This window comes from Larus michahellis, chromosome 2 (genome assembly GCF_964199755.1).
Source record: "Larus michahellis chromosome 2, bLarMic1.1, whole genome shotgun sequence".
NCBI classification, from domain to species: domain Eukaryota; kingdom Metazoa; phylum Chordata; class Aves; order Charadriiformes; family Laridae; genus Larus; species Larus michahellis.
Genome location: NC_133897.1, coordinates 43,912,909 through 43,935,557, shown reverse-complemented (window position 1 = coordinate 43,935,557; position 22,649 = coordinate 43,912,909). Strand labels below are relative to the sequence as shown.

Genomic DNA, 22,649 nt, shown 5'->3' with positions numbered 1-22,649 from the left:
AGGATAACAACAAACACAGTAGGAGAAAAATACCCATTCAGTAATGTCACTTGCTGTCCAGAACTAGTAGTTTCGTTCAAAATTTGGGCTTAATTGCAGGCAGCTACCTTCTATCTTGCAAGTTCTGTGATCACAGAGATTTTTTTTTTTTTTTAATTCAGATGACATATTCTTTGCATCTGATGATTTTAGAAGTTTTCTTTTCTTTAAGTAAAACATTTAGATATTTTGGAAGTCTTGGGGCAAGATCGTCTCACATCTGCTATATATGGTTCTTTAGATTGTGAAGGGAAAGCTTATGAAATTTGCTGAAAATTATTATTGCATCAAGGAACCTATAATTTGCACAATGGGTTTTCTGTTAAGAATCTGGGAGATGTTACAGTGTTTTGTAGGCTTGTTTTTCCCAATTTGACTATGTCTAAGATTCAGATTACTAATAAGTATTTTCCTAACTTTAGCATATGAATCAGAAAATACTGCATCTCTGCTGTGTACAGTGAGTGGTGAGGCAGACTCTCTGGTGTGAAATATCATGCACTTGTAAATACACTCATAAGCTGGCAGATTAGCAAGTCAAATGTGGTGAGTCATCAAACTGATCAAGCAAATTTGGATATGAGCCCTTTACTGATAGAGAGACCGTTTATTTGAAGCAGCGAAAGGGTATAGTATTTCAAATCCAATTTTGTGTATGAATACTTTGAAAGGGGAGCTGTTTTTAAAATTTTAGCAAACAGCTGTGTTCAAACTTAGCCTTTCTAGCCAAGTGGCTTCTGTTACAGGTTTTCTCGCATATATGCCTATAATATATTATCGTCTTTGTTATAACAGAGTGTCTGAGGTTGTAACTCAAAATTCTTACACCAAGCAACAAGACTTAGGTTCAGTCAGAGCTTCTGCTTTTGTATTTGCATTATTGTGTCTGCATCCTAAGCAAGTAAAATATCTGTTCCTTGGCACAGTCATATTTTTTCATTTTCAAAGGCCTTCTTTACTTTCTAGACAGTGGACACTCTATTCTCCTATCTATTTTTCTGTCTCAGTGTTAAAAGTTAATTGAACTATCTTTGCTTCTATAATGGCCTAGTTTATTTGCTATTACTGTTATTAACAGTTGATATTAACAGCTATCAACTGTTCTTATCAAACCTTCTTTTGGCCTAACTACGACAGTTTTAACATCTGTCTTGGTAAGCAAAGCATTAGCAAGGAATAAAATACTGTTGCTTTTTCTTTCATTACCTCTCTGTCTGTCTGTGTATCTTCTTTTTAGGGAGACAGATTTGGCCTAAAGATGTATAATTTCTTTTGGTTTTAAAGTGAATTCTGTGTAACAGATGCAAGCCTCCTTCAGGATTTTTTTTTTTTTTAAATTCAGAGGATCTCAGAAAAGTAAGAAAACCAGACACACTATATTTCAGAGCATGACAGAAAGTGTGTTTGAACACAAAGAAAAGATTTAAGACTCTCAGAAATGTGTTTGTTCTCTAAAAGACCTCTACCTCTAGAACTAGTATAACTGCCGTTACATGACCAACAATGGGAAAACTAGTATAAGTTTGGCATAAAATCTTTTTTTTTCTTAGCTACTGTTTGAGTGATTAGATGCCTCTGTTCTTGTTCTGTAATAATGCTTATGATGTTACTAATGTTGAAAAAACATGTCATGTAGACAAGGATGCAGGGTATTATATTAAAATGCATTAATTATAAGGGAAAGTTGTTGAAGAATTTACTAATCTTACTAGGCAGACTTTCAGTTAACTGAAAAATCTTTTGATTTAAACATACGCTTAGTCCTCATTCAAAATGAGATGCCATTTGTAGGAGAGAGTGCTCTCATATGTCAAAATTACCATCAAATAAATGGTTTTACAGGAATGTTTGAAGACAGATGCTTAAGACAGATACTTGCTTTAATATGATGCTTTCCAAATGCATAAATAATAATTATCATCAATCATTACCCCTCCCTCTTCCCATTTTTTAGCACTGTGCAATAAATTACATAAATGTTTTGGTTCAGTTTTATTGCTGATTTGATGTTTGACAAATAACTGGTCATACCCCTTTCTTCAAGGTCTTAAAATCAGTAGGATTATTTAAGAAGTAAGGTATTGCGTATGTAGTAGTTTGAATAGTTAGCTAACAGAATGGCAGCAATAAAACTCCGGTAGAACAAGATTTAGACAACCCATCAAAGGTCCTCTGAGAAAGTAGGTAAATTTTCTAGCTGTTTATTCAGACTAGAGACAATTTTGTGGCTAGGGTGGTAGCTGTAACTATAGTAATTTAATGCAAATCCAGATATATCTTCTGTGGACATCTAGTCAGTATGTATTATTAGTTTCTGTGAAATTCTGAAAATATTTATTAAAATACTATGCAGGGCTGAAAATTTAGTTATGATGCAAGCAAATCTTTGATACATCAAACAGCAACTCCATAGTCAAATGGGGATTTGGAGTTTGTTTGACACTGCTTTAAAAAAGTTATTTTGACACCATGTCTGGGAAATAAAACATATTAACATGTATGCATGTATTTTATTTGAGGCAGCGATAATATTTATGCATTTGTTTCAGGTATAATTAAACGAAGTTTTAGTGCTTCTGAAAGACAACCTCAGAATAGGTAGGTAAAATTTATGATTTTAATATAGATTATATAATTGATCATTATTATGATCAATTCCAGTTGTTCATTTCACAGTGGAACAACTGAGAGGTTGCCTTTATGAAACATTCCCTTACTTATCACTACAACTTCATTTTATCTCAGCCTATGACACTCAATCTGCTTGAGGATATTGTTAGAGGGTGTTTGCACACAGAATCTTTACGTGAGTAATTTAAGGGCTGGCATTAAACTGAGAAATAGTTTTAAAAGTGCACCTTGCTATATCAGCTTAAACTGACACTAGTTGGGTAGCCAAGTTCTGGGTTTGCATTTTTAAGCAGCTGTTTTTCCATAGAAAAATGTGTTTGTGCATTTGTTAGTGTATAGTAGTATCTTGTCCCTTTGAACTCCTCTAGACCTTCTATATAAACGTAGATACCAATCTTTGGAATTCTGGAGTCCTCATTTCTTTCAAAAAGGAAACAAATTGAAACAGAATATGGCATGGCCATCCCTATTCTCCTTCTAAATGTCTTTCCTTTTTCTTCTGTTATTTATTCAGAAATGCATCAAAGACATTCTTGACCGACCATTATTTTTTTCTGTTCTCCTCGGCACCACACTTATTCATAGACTCTACTCTTTGTTTCTTCATTTTTGCTTTTCTTTCACATCTGAAAAAAGCCCCAAATCACTCTTGGCTCCATCTGCCTCCTAAGTAATTTCTTCCTCTTACCTTTAAGTTAACTAAGCAAGTATCTATAATAATGGTATTGATTCCTCTCCCCTTTTTCTCCACAGACCCTGTTTGAGCCAGCTTTCACTTAAGGAATATTGCTGTAGCAACTCTTACTAAGCTGTTTAATTCCTTTATTTTCTTGATCTGCTATTTACCATTGGTGCTATCTTTGTCTTCTTAAAATCATGCTTTTCTGAATCTTCTGACTTTCCTTTTCTAATTCTCCCGCTATCTTTTGAAACTATTCTTAAGGACCATGCAGACGGATGTTAGTTTATCTGTTCATCTGATTTCCTCTGAATGTTACACATGGCTTTATCACTGATTCTCTTCTCTTTTCTTCTGCATCTTGTCTTTGCCTGTGCAAATGTGTCCACTCATTCATCTACCTGCAAAATTATACTGCAAATCATAGATTTAGCTGTGTACACCAGATGTATTTCCTTTTGTCTATACTAAATTTTTGCTCATCTCTGTAAGATCTCTTTGTGGCCATACAATTGAGTACTACATAACTAAAAGGAATGTCATAATTGCCTGTACCTGAAGTCTTGCCCATTAGCTCAGGTTTTGACCGTTCTCGAAAATAATACCCATCCTCACCAATACTTTTACATCTGAGCATCCACTTTAACTTGCATTCAGTGTTCTTGCATTCAGAATAAGTCTCAGTGTTCTGCCTGGCACCTCTAAGATATGACCTTTCCTACCAATATAAGCTGCTAAAACTCTTGCTTGAGTTCGTAAGGCTATCATGCAGACATCTTTCCTGGTTTTGATACATGCATTCTAGTTACTCAAATGCCCATTCAGAAGACTGCTGCAAGGAACATCTCAACAGCCCTTCCTTCAACCTTGCCATCTTCTGTGTGTATCCTTTTACTGATTGTGCTTTTCCTATCACTTCAGATGCAATACTTTGTTTTTTTTCTTTCAGAGTTGTTCTTAGTATTTCACCATCCAGTCTGTCACTTATCACTCACTAGCTTTCCAGCTTTAGTCCTGCTGCAGTCAGTAATGGCAGCCCCCTGAAGCCTGAGCTTTGAAGCTAGCACATGTTTTTTTTCTCCATCTCTGCCCCTCACGTAAACATTAGCAAAACTATTTCTTTATCTTACTTCATAACTACTCCTTGAGACTGTAGTTTTCCCTACTGCCTAAAAACAGAAAAATTCTTGTCATGCTAGGGCTGTTGAGACTGCCATCCATCAGGACATCATATTGGTTCTTTCAGTTCCCCATCTGTCTGTATCCGTTTGTTGTTGCTTATCTCAGCTGCTGAATTCTGCAGGCTGGGACAGTGTTTGTGTAGCGTATAGAGCAGAAGCTAGCATTGAAACATCTGGACTTGTATTTCTGACATTGAGGTATTGCTGTCCTGGTGATGTCATATTAATTGTTTTTCCCCACTTTACTAGTACCGTATGCATTATTACTCCTGTTTTTATCCACTAGACAATAATTACTTTAATCTTTATGTTTTTCATCATGAAATGGGTTAATTGAAATGTCCTTAAACATGTAGAAATGCAAATAATTTGCAGTCTAGTGGATTGAGTTTTAAATATCTGTCTATATAAATAGACAGATTTTAAATAATCCTGTTTACTGTTTTTGTACTTTTCCACTGAAAACTGAGCAGTGAAAGGAATAGAGTCTAACTTTTATTTAGTAGAAGCCATGTTGTTTTGGATATGTAGAGTAAGCCAGCCTTTATGTGACTTATAAATGCACAGTTACAAACTAGTGAATTTGGACAGATTTTCTTTAGAGGAAACATGAGAAGTAGTCAGGGAATACTGATGTTTCCTCTACAGTCATTGATGCCAAACACAATTAAAACTACTTTTCTTTTTTTTTATTATTTTTTTAAAATAATAATAGAAATTATATTGAAGGTCCTGGATCAAGACTGCGACCAGGTAATTTTGTGCTTGCAACAAAATCAAACTTTAACTTAAATTAAACCTAATGATTTCCAAGTTTTTAGACCTTATTCTCCTGTTGCATATAGAGTGTCTCCTGTTTTATTTCTTCAGCTTTTCAGCTTTACTGCCTATTGATCTGTTCTTGAGCGTGCACCGGGCCCATACTAAGAAAACAGAGGATTTGTTCATGACAGGGTGTCAGTCGCATAGTTTTCTCGTTGTAGTTCTTTGAAATATGAAAAATCAGGGTATTATCTAATAAATATTTTAAAATGTTAGAAAAGGAGATAATTACACTTCAGATGCAAATATCTGAAATATACTTAAGGAATTTTTAAAAAAATATGAGTTCCAATAATAAATCAGTAAGACCTCATTTTAATGGTCATTATTCTGGCTAAATTTCTGCTGAATGCAATGGAAATTTCTCCTATGAAAGGAATGTTTCATAGAGCCCTTGTAAATTATCATGTATTTATAAATTATCATTGATGAAACACATTTTCCATTTGAGAGATTTTTATTTCTTACTGACAAGCTTCACAGTATGTAAGAAAGAAAAGCTCTGATTTCAGAATGCATATTGTCTGAATTAAATAATATTTGGAAGACGATTATTTTGAGCAGTTGAAATATTTTCATAAAAAAGTACTTTTTGTCTATACTAATTTCTATTTCACAGCTTTTTGATATAAAAAATGTATTAAGAATTCAAATTATGTACTACAAATCAAAATTTGTTGTCCACTTCCAACAGTTTTCGGTGCTGTTTACTGAAGAGTGTCATTATAATACCAGCACACAGGTTAAACACACTATCCAGCCCTAACGTATCAGAGGTACAACATGTGGAGACAACGTGTGTTAATATTTTCAGTCCTGTGGGTAATTTGAGCAAATCTGATATCTTTTGTCAATAGTGTTTTCCTTTTGGGTAAAACTCTTAAAAGTTTTGATCAAGTCCTCAGTAGCCTATTCATATACTCATGCCCTCACCCCCCAAATAATGGTATACTTCTGTATAAAAAAAAATATAATTATGGAGTGGTCTTGGAGTATATGGACTTTATGGGAACTCCTAAAGTTCCTAGCTGAACATTGGGTCTCTAGCTGTCTTTGAAACACATAGACACTACAAGTAGACATTACACCTGGTCGTCCTAGACTGGTAAGTCATATTGTTACTATCATACTAGAAAAAAGAGGAAGCTCTATACACTAAATAACAGGGAAATCCGTATTATGTCCTACTTGGTCCTTTCTGTTTGCTGATATGATAGAATCATAGAATCGTTTAGGTTGGAAGGGACCTTTACAGGTCATCTAGTCCAACTCCCTTGCAATGAGCAGGGACATCTTCAACTAGATCAGGTTGCTCATACCCCCATCCAACCTGACCTTGAATGTTTCTGGGGATGGCGCATTTACTGCCTCTCTGGGCAACTTGTTCCAGTGCTTAATCACCCTCATTGTAAAAGATTTCTTCCTAATATCTAGTCTAAATCTACCCTCTTTTAGTTTAAAGCCATTCCTCTTTGTCTTATTGCAACATGCCATGCTAAAAGTTTGTCCCCATCTTTCTTGTATGTCCACTTGAAGTACTGAAAGGCTGCAATAAAGTCTCCCTGGAGCCTTCTATTTCCAGGCTGAACAACCTCAACTCTTTTAGCCTGTCCTCATAGGAGAAGTGCCCCAGCCCTCTGATCATCTTCGTGGCCCTTCTCTGGACCTGCTCTAACAGATCCATGTCTTTCCTGTGCTGAGGGCTCCAGAGCTGGATGCAGTACTCCAGGTGGGGTCTCACGAGAGCAGGGTGGAGGGACAGCATCACCTGCCTTGACCTGCTGGCCATGCTTCTTTTGTTGCAGCCCAGGATACATTTGGCTTTCTGGGCTGTGAGTGTCCATTGTTGGCTCATGTCCAGTTTTTCATCCAGCAGTACCCCCAAGTCCCTCTTGACAGGGCAGCTCTCAATCCCTTCATCCCCCCAGCCTGTATTGATACCGAGGGTTGCCCTGACCCAGGTGCAGGACCTTGCACTTGGCCTTGTTGAACCTCATGACGTTCACACAGGCCCGCTTCTCGAGCTTATCCAGGTCCCTCTGGATGCCATCTTGTCCATTGGTGTTGTCTGCAGACTTGCTGAGGGTGCACTTGATCCCACTGCCTGTGTCATTGATGGAGATATTGAACAATACTGGTCCCGATATGGACCCCTGAGGGACACCACTTGTCACTGATCTCCATCTGGACATTGAGCCATTGACCACTACCCTCTGGATGTGACCATCGAACCAATTCCTCATCCACCAAAGAGTCCATAAAATCTCTGCAATTTAGAGAGAAATATGGTGTGGGGGACCGTGTCAAAGGCCTTACAGAAGTCCAGATAAACAACATCCATAGCTCTTCCCTTGTCCACTGATGTAGTCACCCCATCATAGAAGGCCACTAGGTTGGTCAGGCAGGACTTGGCCCCGGTGAAGCCAAGCTGTCTGTCTCAAATCACCTCCCTGTCCTCCATGTGCCTTAGCACAGCTTCTAGGAGGATCTGCTCAATGATCTTCCCAGGCACAACAGTGAGGCTGACAGGTTGGTAGTTCCCAGGGTCCTCCTTTCTTCCCTTTCTAAAAATGGGTGCAACGTTTCCCTCTTTCCAGTCACCAGGAGCTTCATCTGACTGCCATGAATTTTCAGGTATCACGGAGAGTGGCTTGGCAACTACATCGTTCTAAGCATATTTTTATTCAGGACAAGAAAAATAAATGTGAGGAGACCCCAAAAGAAAGGGCATTTATTTATTTGCTTTTGTTTTGTAATACAAGCCATTGACAGCAAAGGAGAAATCAAATACCACAGAACAGGGAGCAGTGAAAAAGGTAACGTTGTCAAGGAAGTAAAGTTTTTATCAGTGTCCTAACAAAAACTGAAGATTCCTAGGTTGTAACAGCAAGACAACACTATTTATTTTGGGATTGAATATAGCAGTGTTGAAACAGTTGGTAGAGTGGTGAAAATGAGGCAAAAAGAGATAAATCAAAATTGTTCTTCTCATGGCATATAGTATTTTAGGTTATTATAGCATGGCTTACACTGTCATCTTGAGCAGAAAGACCAACCGAAATTCTTCCTTAAGTGGCTCACAGGGAATGCAAGACTAGTTTTCCTCTTATTGATTATTAAGAGGACACTTAGGGAAAAATATTGAACTGAATTTCAGTTGCCTCTCTCAACCCATCTGCTAAAAGGCATTACCACAAAAAATATGATAATAGCAATGATGTCATTATTTTCCTGATCCTACTAGAGATGTGTGTGTCTGTGATAGAGAATGACATTTTCTGTATCCCTTTATTTTCTGTGAGAACGCAGCTCAGATCTGGTTGGTCCCTAGACACTTTGAGTTTGTGAATGTCTGTTGTCGTCTGTTTTTTTAAAGTAGCCAGCACAGAAATTAAAAAGGAAAAAAATTATAGTAGTTCAGTTGTAGGCTAATTACTTTTGGTATTTGGATTTCGTCCGCCACTCAGTAGAATTTTCATTCTTGATACCATATTACTTTTCAAAAAAAAAAAAAAAAAAAAAAGGAGGTTTAGGTGGATGTAAATCTGTACATAAGACTTTATGATCCTCATAGGTGTTTCTGTATGAGCAAATTTTAGAATGTGGATCTAAGTTAGCCTCTGAAGTGAAGTTTAGAGATGATTGTATTTAAGAGAGATACAGGGCTGCTGGCTGAAGTTCAGTACTTGGACTTAAGCGCTTTGCTTAGCTTCCACGTCTAATAGTCAACTTGGAAAGCTAATTTTGTTAACTAATGTTCTTTAGTGATACACTAAATGTTTTATAGTGGCAGTCTGCTGATAGACTTTTATTTAATCTCTGTGTCTGACAGTGTGTATGACTTAAATATGCAAGATTAAAAATCATAAATAATGACTGATTTACCACATAAAAAATCAAGAATCTAATTTAGTTTTGGCCCTATACTCTTTCTCAGCAGGCAAAGCATGATAAAGGAGCACTAGGTAAATAAGAATCAAGAATAAATAAGAATCAAGCTGTTCTATTTGTTTAATTGTTTTATTTAAAATCTGAATGATATTTTGTAAATCTGCACAGTTTGTAGAATATGTAGTATTTACTTCTATGTCCTAATTCTGTTAATTACCTAAAGCTTGATCATCGGTATTTCTCTATTGGTTGTTATGGCTGGAATTAAAATTACTCCATGGAACACAAATAGATTATTATATCTTTTTTTTTTTTGGTTCAATAGGGAAATTCATAGTGCTCTTTAGTTAACAAAATAGTCAACTTTTTAGATATAATACTCACAAATCAGTAGTGAGTTTAGTGTGCTTTGTAAATTTTAAGTAATGCTCACTCATTTAGGTAGTCAAGTGAATTTGGGTTTGCTTTTTATCAAGCTGCCTTTGGCTAGTGTTTTTCAAATATCTCATTGAATATGACAGGAGACAAATCACATGGATATTTGGTATTACTGGCTGGTAAATTAGGGCAGTTTTGCTTCAGAAAAAGAGCACAGTCTTTTAATCACCAAGCTACTTGTACTACAGGAAAAAGCAGACAAGTATGTCTATCTCAAATTCGCGTTGACCAAGACCATATCTGATTTAATGGCTGTTTGTGATGAGTCCCAAACAGTAGTTCAGTGGGGGAAATAAACTTTCACTTTTTGTTTTCGGTTCTTGATCCCAAGAACTAAATATTTTCACATAGCTGATATGTATATTTTTTTCTGATTTTAATACATAGAAGTAAATGAATAGTTAAAATTGTGTTAAATTTGTTTTGTGAAAGAAAAGCATAGCTTCTATTCATGCATGACTTTTCCTTTGCAATGCTTTTGTCTGTGAAAAGTATACATTATGTACATGGATTTGCTTGGCAGAGGATGGTAGTCTAGCTTAGAGGAAGAAGAACAGGTTTACACCTACTCACTGTTTTCATAAGATAAGAAAAATTCAGCTTTCTTGCTCCTTGCCATGATAATTAATTTACACCTATCTAAATAAAATCAACAATAATCTGATAAAAATTATATGAGGAAGCCTAAATGTTTGAAGTACTGCAATATCCTTAATTCAAAAGTAATGTTTTCCTTTTGATTCTAAAACGACTCCATTCTTTACCTCAAAGTTTGTACTACAAAATGTAGTGTCATTGTCATCAGGTACGATGGATGCTTTTTTGCAAAGATCACATTTGGTTACCCAATTTAATAGTTAAGCACTAAAATATAAGTGCTTAACCTATATAAGTGCTCAACTTAACTAGATAAATAAGCCTGTGTGTGCACTGTTTATGAATTGGTGTATTCATGTCTATGGTTTGTGTTGCTAGGTAATAGCTAAAGGAAATGTTCAAATACAATGTGTTTAAATTTTTTTTAAAAAATAAAATACCTGTTTTAGAAGAAAATATTAGAAACAACTTATAGCAGTGTTATTTTCTCAAAGTGCCAATACTTTCTTATTGTGGATCTCCAACGTCGTGATCTCCTCTTAGTATTAGTCAGTAAATATTTTATCTTCTCATCTGTCTAGTGTACAAGTCTACTTGAAATGTTAATGCTTAGAGAAATGATATGATAAAGGCTGATAAAACATTTAATTTCTAAATTTGTTTAGTCTTTTCTTTTTCTTCAGACAGGCCATCTTTATATTCCATATGATATGGCAGGGTGGGGGAGTTTTCATTGTGTATATGTCATGCGCATGGCTCATCATTACATGGGAATTGAATCTGTGTTACTATTTTCTGGTTTGCATAACCCCATTTTGTAGTTTGCTTAACCTCATGCATTTTTTCATCAGTATCTAACTAGCTTTGCATTTAAAAGTTTTTAAACCCCACTTTTCCCTTATATTCATGGGTCAACACTACTATTTTTGTGGAATTTGCAAACAAAAGCAGTGTACGGACTGTAATAAGGAGCAATTGTCTGTATTCTTTCCTTTGCGGGGAGAGGAATTTTTACAGCATTATTCTTTACTTAGCATTGATGTTCTTTTACTCTAAACATGAAAAATGCATTTATGTGCTTTATGATGGTGTCATTTTGATCATGGAGAGTGCTGGTAACAGGTCCTTTCCACAGTCTCCATCGTACGTCCTTTAGATAGGGTGATTTCGGGTGGGGAGGAATTTATGACAAAGAACAGAAACCACTAATTTTCTGATGCAAAGTAAAGGAGACCCAAGAGAATCATAGCTTCTTGCACATTTTCTTGAGATTTTCTCTCAAAACATGCTCTTGCTAGATGCTGGAAACAAAACGTAGCTGTAATAAAGAAACACACATCACTATAAGGCAACATGAAAATATATTTTAATAAAATTGTTCTCCAAATGGTCCACATCAGAGATTTTATTATAATTCTTAGGGTAAAATGAAAGTAAATTTCATAACATCAAAATATTTAAAAAATAAATAGTATGTGTGTTAGTCTATGTTAAAAAAATTTCCGTTAAAATAAGAAAATTCTGTTTATCATCTCCTTAAATTTTCTTTTGCATAAATGTGGGAAAACTTTTATGATTTGTGAGGTACATTAATACTTATTTCTCTTGGAGTAACTTAGAAGTGAATCAGATAAGAGGATTTTCTTTTGAAACCCATTATCAGTTACATTGTCTAATCTTTTAAGTTTTTAGATTATCCTTTTCGTGTTCCCAACACTAATGGAAAAACAAGTCATGCATTAAAACTTAATATTTACATCTACAGTTTTTAAACAGAGTACACCATTAGTATATTAAGGCAACAAAATGAGCTGTCCTCCTGATTTTACTGTTGTCATCTACAGCATCGGCAGGAATTGCTGTATCGCAAAGGAAGGTGCGTCAGATCAGTGACCCTGTTCAGCAGATTCTTATTCAGCTGCACAAAATTATCTTCATCACTCAAGTATGCATTGCTGTTGCTTCTGACATTCTATACTTTTTAGTTATTTGCTGTTGTCAAAATGATGGTACTGCAAAGTGCTGCTAATTTAGTCACTGTTCTTTAAAAACAACAGAACTTGACATTTTTGCAGATGGCAGGATGCTTTAAAAATATATAATTTAAATAAAGACTAACCTTGAATATTAGTATGTGGCGGATGGCAATAATTGAGTCATATGAAAAAAAACATTGGCTCACCTCAGAAAAATGGATTGTACAGTAAATTATTTTTACAACATTCTGTCATGCCAGCAATATGAATATTTTAAGTGACTTAATATCATACACTGACATGGAGACTACATAAAATGCTTTCCTCTATAGCAATAATTTCTAAATAGCTTCTAAATAATATTTTTATTATCAATAAATAGTAATAATTTCTTGTGATTTCTAGTGCAATAGTTCAAATTCTGAATGTGTTAAATACTGTGGAATGTCAGTTCTTTTTCAAACTTAAGACTTATTTTAAAATTAAGTTCAAATGTTTCATAGTGAAAGAGAGTTGAAGTCATTTCAATCTTATTCCAAAGCAAAAATGGGAATGATATCAGTCTGTATCGAACTCTCAACTAAAAACGTGACGGAAAACTTTTTATTCTCCAGAAAGATAGATGACATTGTTACTTGCAAAATTTGCTGTTATTAAATAAACATCTTTTAATCATAGAATCATAGAATGGTTTGGGTTGGAAGGGACCTTGACGATCATCTAGTTCCAACCCCCCACCATCGGCAGGGACACCTTCAACTAGATCAGGTTGCTCAAAGTCCCATCCAGCCTAGCCTTGAACACTTCCAGGGATGGGGCATCCACAGCTTCTCTGGGCAGCCTGTTCCGGTGCTTCACCACCTTCACAGTAAAGAATTTCTTTCTAATATCTAGTCTAAATTTCCCCTCTTTTGGTTTAAAGCCATTACCCCTCATCCTGTCACTACACTCCCTGATAAACACTCCCTTCCCATCTCTCCTATAGGCCCCCTTCGGGTACTGGAAGGCTGCTATTAAGGTCTCCCCAGAGCCTTCTCTTCTCCAGGCTGAACAACCCCAACTCTCTCAGCCTGTCTTCATAGGAGAGAGGTGCTCCAGCCCTCTGATCATCTTCATGGCCCTCCTCTGGACTCGTTCCAACAGGTCCATGTCCTTCTTATGTTGAGGACTCCAAAGCTGGACACAGTACTCCAGGTGGGTTCTCGCCAGAGCAGAGTAGAGGGGCAGAATCACTTCCCTCGGCCTGCTGGCCACGCTTCTTTTAATGCAGCCCAGAATGTGGTTGGCTTTCTGGGCTGCAAGTGCACATTGCTACGTCATGTTGAGCTTCTCATCCACCAACACCCCCAATTCCTTCTCCTTAGGGCTGCTCTCAATCCATTCTCTGCCCAGCCCTTACTTGTGCTTGGGACTGCTGTGACCCAGGTGCAGGACCTTGCACTTGGCCTGGTTGAACTTCACGAGGTTTGCATGGGCCCACCTGTCAAGCCTGTCCAGGTCCCTCTGGATAGCCTCCCTTTACAAAATGAAGTGTTTATATTTGCGAAGTGATGTTTATCACCTCAGGGAATTTCAGATTGCTGAGCTAAATTTGGTTTTGTTTAGAATAGAATAGCATAACTGAACATGTGTGTGTTTTACATGTCTTTTTTTTTTAAACTGTCAAACTTATCAAAACAGGTAATACAGGAAATAAATTATTGGAAACAAAGACGACAATTGTAATTAAAATAACTGGAAATTATCTCCTTCCTCTGCTATCAGAAATGAGGCAGTTCAGTCTGTACATGCTGTAATAGGAGTATGTCCAAGATGCTCATTAGTGAACCTATCCTCTCCGCTGAAGAAGATTTTCTCAAGTGGCCTACTAATTAAATGCAAGTTACCATAATGTGGATGCCCAATAACTGAGGACTAACAGCAACTCAAAGTCTTGCTCAGAATTGACCACTGAAGCAGTAGTAACGACTTTGATGCTTTTGGTGTCAATTGGTTTTGGAACAGGAAGGCAGAGAAACCAGGATCCACACCTGTACTTGTTCACTGTGTACTGTGTGCTTCTCTTGTACTTGTTTATGTTCTTAAAAATCTAAAGTAGAATATTTTTTATAATACATGGCTGTTTTCTAAAACTCTGTTACGTATTTCAGCTGACAATTCTAAACTGAAATTTACAAGGGAGAGTTCTTGCCTGTCAGTTCTGGGCTGCCAGCAGCCTTCCCAATCCAGTTTCCATGGGAACAAGAGTCAGAGTGATTTCTGGAAAACAATGTAAGAGGAAGCTTTTAAAAAAGTGTTATGTAAATCCTTGGCCTTTTTTTTTTCTTTCTTTCTTTCTTTTTTTTTTAAACTGATTTGACATCTGATTTCATTAAAACAAAAGCTAAAATTGAACACTAGTGCCTGAGGCAACTCTGAGTTTCTCAAACAGTGGGCATGTTCTTTACTGCTTTTGCTTCAGAATAACCCAGTATGCCCATGGTACATTAACTGCACACAGTTCATTGCAGTGGCATGTAGTCTATTGAATAACTTGCAGGCCTTTCCTTACAGCATCTTTTTTTTCACTCACTTATAGGCTAAGGAACATTCAACATCTGATTTAAAGCATATGTGGAAGGCCTTATCTGCATGAAAAGAGAGCAGTGTCTATCTGTAACAAAAAACTGGATGCAATCAGCTGTCTGATGAAGTCTTTTATGCTTAGGATGTAACCTTGATGCCTGGTTTGTCAGAGCAAATGAGGACTCCTGGGAGGCCAATATAGCTGTTTCAGATTTATAGCCCTCTAAGAGTAGTAATTTGTTCCAATGGGGAAAAAAAAAATCTGTATGATGTATATTGTGACAGTGTTTGAATGTGAATCATTAGTGGCCAAACCTTCCTTGAGTAGTCAAAGAGCTTCCTGAATTCAGTGGAATGACACTTTGTGAATTTACATCATGCATCTGTGGGTCCTGAAAGAACTGGTGGATGAAGTTGCCAAGCCACTATCCATCATATTTAAGAAGTCAAGGCAACCTAGTGAAGTTCCCACTGATAGCAAAAGAGGAAACATAAACCCCCATTTTCAAAAAGGGAAAAAAGGAAGACCTGGAGAAACTACAGGCCAGTCAGTGTTACCTCAGTGCCTGGCAAGACTGTGGAGCAGATCCTCCTGGAAACTATGCTAAGGCACATGGAAAATAAGGGGATGATAGGTGACAGCCAACATGGCTTCACTGAGGGCAAATTGTGCCTGAAAAATTTGGTGGCCTTCTACTATGGTGTTACAGGCTGGGTGGAGGATGGATTGAGAGCAGCTCTGAGGAGAAGGACTTGGCGGTATTGGTTGATGAGAAGCTCAACATGAGCTGGCAATGTGCACTTGCAGCCCAGAATGCCACCTGTATCCTGGGCTGCATCAGAAGAAGCGTGGCCAGCAGGTTCAGGGAGGTAGTTTTCTCCCTCTAGTCCACTCTGGCGAGACCCCACCTGGAGTACTGTCCGGCTTTGGAGTCCCCAACATAAGAAGGACATGGACCTGTTGGAATGGGTCCAGAGGAGGAAAATACAGGAGAAAAAGTATACAGAATCAGTTTTGCTTTGTAGACAAGTGAAATGTAAATTACCTCCCACAGGAAGGTTCTATCAAAAGAGACATTCTGAATTGTATTAAGATGTACATAAGGATCTTAAAGAGCCTGTTGAAGTTCATCTACACACAGCGAATGCAGGACTAAGCTTCTTGAAGTTCCATTAATTTCTGCTGGAATGACTTATCATAGCCAACATGAAATCTAGTCTAATGTTCTATGAGCTTCATCTGTCGAAAAATGTCCAAATACTAGCACTTTGATCAGGGAGGCAAATCTAGTATTGCGTCTATTAGGCTTGTTAACGATTTTTACCCTCAAGGTGTATGATATGCCAAGCCTAACAGTGGGCAAACTAAGGAGCCATGAAGTCAAGTCTTGTGCTGTTGTTTATCACCCTGCTATTAAATATCAATGTTTCTTTTTGTGGTGTAGCTACTTTTTTCAATAATGGTACTGCTCATTAGGTCATTTTTACAGCAGGTGTAAACACCTGTTTCTTTGTTTCACGTAGCTTCCTCCAGCTTTGCAATGCAACTTGAAAAGGAGAATCATTGAGAGATTCAAGAAGTCCCTCTTCAGTCAGCAGAGCAATCCTTGTAATCTGAAATCAGAAATGAAAAAGGTGTAGTATACCAATTACTACCTGTGGTCAACTTTGTCTCTTCTTCTGTTTGAATTAAGCTATCAGTATTAATATCATAAAAATATAAGTGTAAGATTCCATTTTTAAGAGGAAATACTTAGAATATTCTCTAGCTATCCTTTATCTGGAAAATATGGAGGCTTCTTAAGTAAGCAGTTGCTACAGATTGCTTTCAAGTTTGTGTCTGATCATTAGAACATTTTTAGTGAATGGAAAGGACCTGCTGGCTGCTAATATGCAAAAACCATACTTCATTTCGTCAGAGCTCAAAAAGAGAAGAGGAAGGAAAACTTTTTGTGGCAAAGGCTGATAAAGATTATGTAAGATCTTTATTTATGTAAGATCTCTTAAATTTTTTTATTTGTTTCAGAATATTATTCATGTTTTGGAATGTATTCCTACTCAAACTGTGAACTTTAAGAAAGTACTGTCCTAGATTGTCTTGAGTCCTATTGTTATATAGTATGTCAGCAACAGATTAGTGTCATCAGTTTAAAAATACTGCAGATTTGCAAGAATGGCATGACTAAAGAACCTATTTGCATGACTTGTCATCTACTTGCACTGAATTGTGGAATCTTCTAAGTCATTGTTTGCTATGGAATGGTCTGACCCCAGATGCTAAATCCTGTAGTTTTGTAATAATTAATCTGAGATGCTTAAACTCTATGGAAGGTAGCTACTTAGTGTTTACATTGGTAGTACACGGAATCATAGAACCATAGAAAGGTTCGAGTTGGAAGGGACCTTAAAGATCATCCAGTTCCCAAACCCCCTGCCCTGGGCAGGGACACCTCCCACTAGACCAGGCTGCTCAAAGCCCCATCCCGCCTGGTCTAAAGATGCTTCCTTCTGAGCCATCGGTTTCATGCCAATTTGCTGTCCTGTAAATCAATCTGTGCTTTACATTAAACAATTCCTGTATTTCAGCCATAACATTTGCTAATTGTGTATTGAGTTGATGTCTTCAGGAAAGGATGCCCAAAAATATAATAAGAAAAAGGAAATGTTTACTGTAAAATTAACCTAATTTTCAAATGCCTATAAATAAAGGAACCTATTTATTTATAAATTTATAAATGTTATCAACTGTAAAATTGTGTTAGCTTCAAAACTATTTAAAAAGTAACTGGTAGTAAATTGAAATACTGAATGCAATTCTGGGTATTTCTACCTTGAAGGAAATAGTTAATAGAAATAGTTAATAGAAAGCAACAACAAAATGTGCAGTTAGAAGGATGGAGAATTGATAAGCATCCATGAATAACTGGTACTTATTTTACCAAAAATCACCACCATAAATACACTGGGTAACATGGATATCATCCTCCTATAATAGGAAGAACCTAAATAGAGAAAAGAATTAGGTTGAAGTCTTCCAGCAAGTGTTATTATGGGGTTGTGCAATTTCTGCAAATAAAACTAAAAAATCATGGGTTTTTAACTATGCTGAATTAGAAAACCTAATTAGAATAACAGACAAAAAGATTCCTCCACTGATCAGTGGTGGGGTAGGGGTCTTCCAACAACAGATATTCTTCTGTTTGTGTAACTGTAAAAGTGTTAACATGCTGCAGAAATGCATAACTGGAATTTCTTTCCTGCCCACAAAGATGTTTTCATGTCAGAGTTGTTCCCAGTGGATATTTTCAAAACTAGATATTTTTAAGTTTAATGTCAGTATCCTTGTTCACATAATCAAGTAGCTGAACTGACTTTCAGGTTTCAGAAGTGCTGAGATCCCTCTAATGGGAATTACACCACTTGAATATATACTAACAATTTAACTTGAAGCCCCAGTTTTGAAAACCAGAGTCATCAGCTTGAGGGAATACACTTCCCTGTTTATCTTCACACAAAGGCATAGTTTATGACGTTTTATTCAGGTAGTCTAAAGAACTCAGTGCTTTATGTTAAGTGCAGATTGGCAGCTTGCAATGTTCAGTCAGTGTTTCTGGAGAGAAGGTGGTAGAATGTTCATAATTGTGTTACCACTTTTTCATTAATCTAAAAAGTATTGAAATCTCCTTTGACTTCTGATTTCACTGGGAAACATAGGAAAGGGTAAACTGCCTCATAGAAGTCTGAAGTTTTGGCAAACAGGAAGGATGGAGATTTCAGGTGTCCTTTTCTTTTTTTCTTTTTTTTCTTTTTTCTTTTTTTTTTTCTTTTTTCCTTTTTTTTTTCTTTTTTTTTTTTTCCCTTCTGCAGCTGCTGCAAGGTTCTCCTGAATTGATTGAGCCAAACTTCTTCACAGCAGATTGGCATGTGGTACTTCTCTCTTCAGGTGGAAATATGTTGCTTCCAGGTGATAGAAAAGGTAAAGAAAGCAACAAAACCTCCATAGTGGCACCTATATTTCTAATAAAGTGTACGGTATCAAAACAGAAGGAATTGCTGCTCTAAGATCAATCTTTAAAGACAGTAAAGTTATGTTGACTATACTGATTTTAATTATCAGGGTTTTTTTGACTTGTTTATGTTGTATTTTGTTTCATTCCTGATAAGATGTGCAGTTTACCACTGATAAAACATTCTACTAATTTAAGAGAGTATACTTTGACAGGACAAAGAAATATCAAAGATTTAAGTAACACATGGTTCATCCATGAAAATCAATAGAAATGTTTGTAATGGAAAAGGTCCTACTAAGGATGTACCTGTCCTTGCATGTGATTTCTAAACAAACTTTGTTTAAACTCTGTGTTGTTCTTCTGTCATGTTTGAAACAATTATACTGGGATGATGTAATTACCCAGCTAGATCAAGCCGTACAAACTGGAGGAGCGAAATGTTACGTATAGATGTATATGTTCACATATAGTGAAATGTATAGATGTGCTATACCACATCTCTATAATGTCAAATATATATATATACACACTTTAGAAAATGAATAGCATCAAATATAATTCGGACTACTGATACTCCGTGTGACAGATCATGAACTCCATCTTTAATCAAACCTGCCATCACTGGCATCACCCAGGATGGGGAACCACAATCCCTGGTTCAGAGATTTGTTTCACCATTGCACTCTGTGCAATGGACATAAGGGAAATGTGCAGACTGTATTCTGCTATTTGTGCCATTTCCATTCTTCTAAATATGGGAAAAGTTATGCCGTAATCCATGGACTAAAGGACATAGTAACATTAAAAAATATGGTGCCAGAAAGAAGGGTGAGAAACTTGGATTTTGCTGGCCTTTATGTTGAAACTAGTGTATCAGTTCCACAGCTTATTGTAAAACCAAAAACAATACCAGGTGTCAAGGGTGCTATTTGAGTAGGAAATGAGTCCCTAACAATCACTTTAAATGTAAGCTTTTTTTTGTTCCCAGAAACAACAATAAAATATTTTCAGATGCTCAGTATCTCTAACTTTTGAATCTCTTAACCTGCAAAGAATATGTTTGTCCTCACAAATTGCTTCTGGCTGTGTGCCCTTTCCACTATTAATTGTAAGTGGGGAAGAATAAGAAAGTTGCATTGCTGTGTTCTGTTACATTAAGTATTTGAAGTATTTTCCATCAATTAGAACTCTTTCATAATGTTATAACGTTGTGTGCCTCAAATGTTCACATCATGCCATAAGATGCTTCCCACCTTTGCAGGGGGTCATTGTGGTCAGTGGAATAAGCTGCTGATATTCAAGCACCTCTCTTGTCATTGTATTTGTAGTGGAACTGATGAGGGAGCATAAACCCCAAACTCAATAGTATAACATTATTTGCCTTTTACTTTAAGGTATTGTTGGCACTTCTGACATTGCAGAAGGGATGACATATGAACAGTTGCAGGTAAGCTATAAATACACCTCTATGTATTAATTTATTACTTTTAAATAAGGATAATTTACTGAAATGAATTTCTTTTATCTTGTAGACTCTAATTGAAGAGGTCCTAGAGGAAAGTGGTTATTACAATTTCTCTTCTAACAGGTGAGTCTGTTCAATTTAAAAAGAAAAAAGTAATTATGATGTCCTAACACCAAGTGTATCATCTGCCTATTTACTTGATTGCATTTTCACTTTAAACTTAGTGCAATACATGGTTTATTATAATACATGGATGCATGCACTGGTAGAAATACAGATGGGACATATTAGCTAATCTACGCATGTTTTTTTGGCCACATCTGTTTTCTTCACTCAGATGATAGAGTGGTCCAAGTTTGGCAGCAATTTCCTCACATTTTTCCCATATAAATCCAGAGCTGAACAAAAGTTTAATTTAAATATAAGTATATTTTATTAAAATACTCTACTATTACAGTGTTGAAAGGATGAAGCTGACATATTTAGTAAAATGTTTTGAGTACCGCACAACAAGCAGAGTAAGTGGTTGCTAGCACAAAAGTGCAGGGGATGAAAAAAAAAATTGAACAGTCTTTGAAACGAGGCAAATGCCTTGTCCTTGAGATGGTGTATCTTTCCTGCAGGAAAATTTTGAGGAACACATGAAAGAAAATATATGAAAAATATCGTTGTAGTCCACAACATAAGCTTAGCATTTTTCATTCTTTTTACCTGCTAGCCTGTTATTTATTGTCTCAGACATTCTTTAGTGCAAAAAACGTTTGCTACCTCCATCAAGTAAGTCTGTTCCTTGTCTTTGCAATAATAAACATTTTAAAGCCTGTGAGACTGCAGTTAGGTTTTCTAAAACAAATAAACAAATATACCCCCCACCCCCCTCTAATACAGATATTAAGAGGTTTTAAGAATTTATAGTTCCTGGTGCCTCAGTGGTATTTTTCAGTTATTTATTATCTCTGCAAACTTTTCTGTATGGATTGACTCGAGCTTGAAAACTTTCAGATGTTATTCTGAATATTTTATAGGCTACTCATTAAATTGGAATTCCAGCTTACAAGTGTCTTGCAGCTGCCAGCTGTAAGTATTGAAAAATCATGATTCAGCACTCCCAAAATAAAATATTAATTCATTCCTTAAACCTCTAGGGTATACTTGAATCATGTTTACAAATCACTTTTGCAGCCATGAGGTCTAACAAATTTGTTTATAAGTGTTTTCAAGTATTTTAAATTTTTTTCCTAATCACAAGCTCCCAAGATTTGTTGCTGTAGAAAAAATACCACACAACTTATTGGGAAAAAAGAAAAGAAAAGAAAAAGGCTCTCATTTTTAACATCAAGATCTAGCAAGTCTTATTATAAATATATAGATGTGTTGTAGTTGCCTAGGCATTTATCTTATAGACTGGCAAAAAGCGTCTTACTGCATGCAATTAACTGTAATGAAGGAGGTGTGTGCTGAATACAGACTTGAGTATTTTACACAAACTACTATAAAATTAAGATATCTATTAATGCAAATCATAGAATCATAGGATATCTGAAGTTGAAGAGGCCCATAAGGGTCATTGAGTCCAACACCCTGATCCTTGCAGGACTATCTAAAACTAAATATGACTAAGACCATCGTCCAGATGCTCCTTGAACTCTGACAGGCTTGGGGACATGACCTTCCCTGGGGAGCCTGTTCCAGTGACTGACCACCCTCTCGGTGAAGAACTTTTTCCTAATGTCCAATCTGAACTTCCCCTAACGCAGCTTCATTCCATTTCCTTGTGTCCTATCGCTGTAAAGGTAATCAGTGAAATACAAAGGATGCTTAAAGATTGCAGGGAAATATGCTAGTACTTTCAATGTGTAACATAGGAATGCCACAGAAACGCCCTGGGACTAACAGAGGTAAAATAATTGACATTCTATTTTTCCTCTTTTAGTCAGGACTACTTATTTTTCTGCTGTGCTGGTATTCCCTAGAGAGTAGTTGTTCTGTAGAATCTTAAATTATTTTTCTACATTTTTGGAAATGTAAAACTTCAGAGAATATTCTTCATAGCCAAGCAAGATGATAGTGTAGTATAAGGTGTTCTCTATACTATGTTTATCCTGCAGAAGGGAACAGGGGGAAAAGAGCAAGCAGTACATTTCCACACATTACATAAAGTCTGGAGAAGGCCAGTGGATGCTCAGCATCCTTCTTCGCATTAGTGGATGTGCCGTGCATTAGATTTTCCCAGGAGCACAGAAAAATTGGAAGCCACATTTTGCTTTCCCTGAGTCATGCAACTTCTTCAGCAGTGCTGATAATATGTTATCCACAGTCAGTGCTGATTTGTGCTTTGTTCATGGGACTTGTGGT

At 36.4% G+C, this 22,649-nt stretch overlaps 1 protein-coding gene across 1 annotated transcript in view; it reads left to right on the top strand.

The window, feature by feature from the left end:
• NEK10 (NIMA related kinase 10) overlaps window positions 1–21,726 on the top strand; it is a 93,918-nt gene extending 72,192 nt beyond the window's left edge. Inside the window, exons 29-36 of the mRNA XM_074575073.1 lie at window positions 2,589–2,637; window positions 5,246–5,283; window positions 12,123–12,223; window positions 16,344–16,454; window positions 18,687–18,795; window positions 20,224–20,276; window positions 20,362–20,417; window positions 21,320–21,726. Of these exons, the coding sequence (XP_074431174.1) occupies window positions 2,589–2,637; window positions 5,246–5,283; window positions 12,123–12,223; window positions 16,344–16,454; window positions 18,687–18,795; window positions 20,224–20,276; window positions 20,362–20,417; window positions 21,320–21,392 (590 nt within the window). The 3' untranslated portion in view covers window positions 21,393–21,726. The remainder of the gene's footprint in view (window positions 1–2,588; window positions 2,638–5,245; window positions 5,284–12,122; window positions 12,224–16,343; window positions 16,455–18,686; window positions 18,796–20,223; window positions 20,277–20,361; window positions 20,418–21,319) is intronic.
• Window positions 21,727–22,649: the final 923 nt, after the last annotated feature.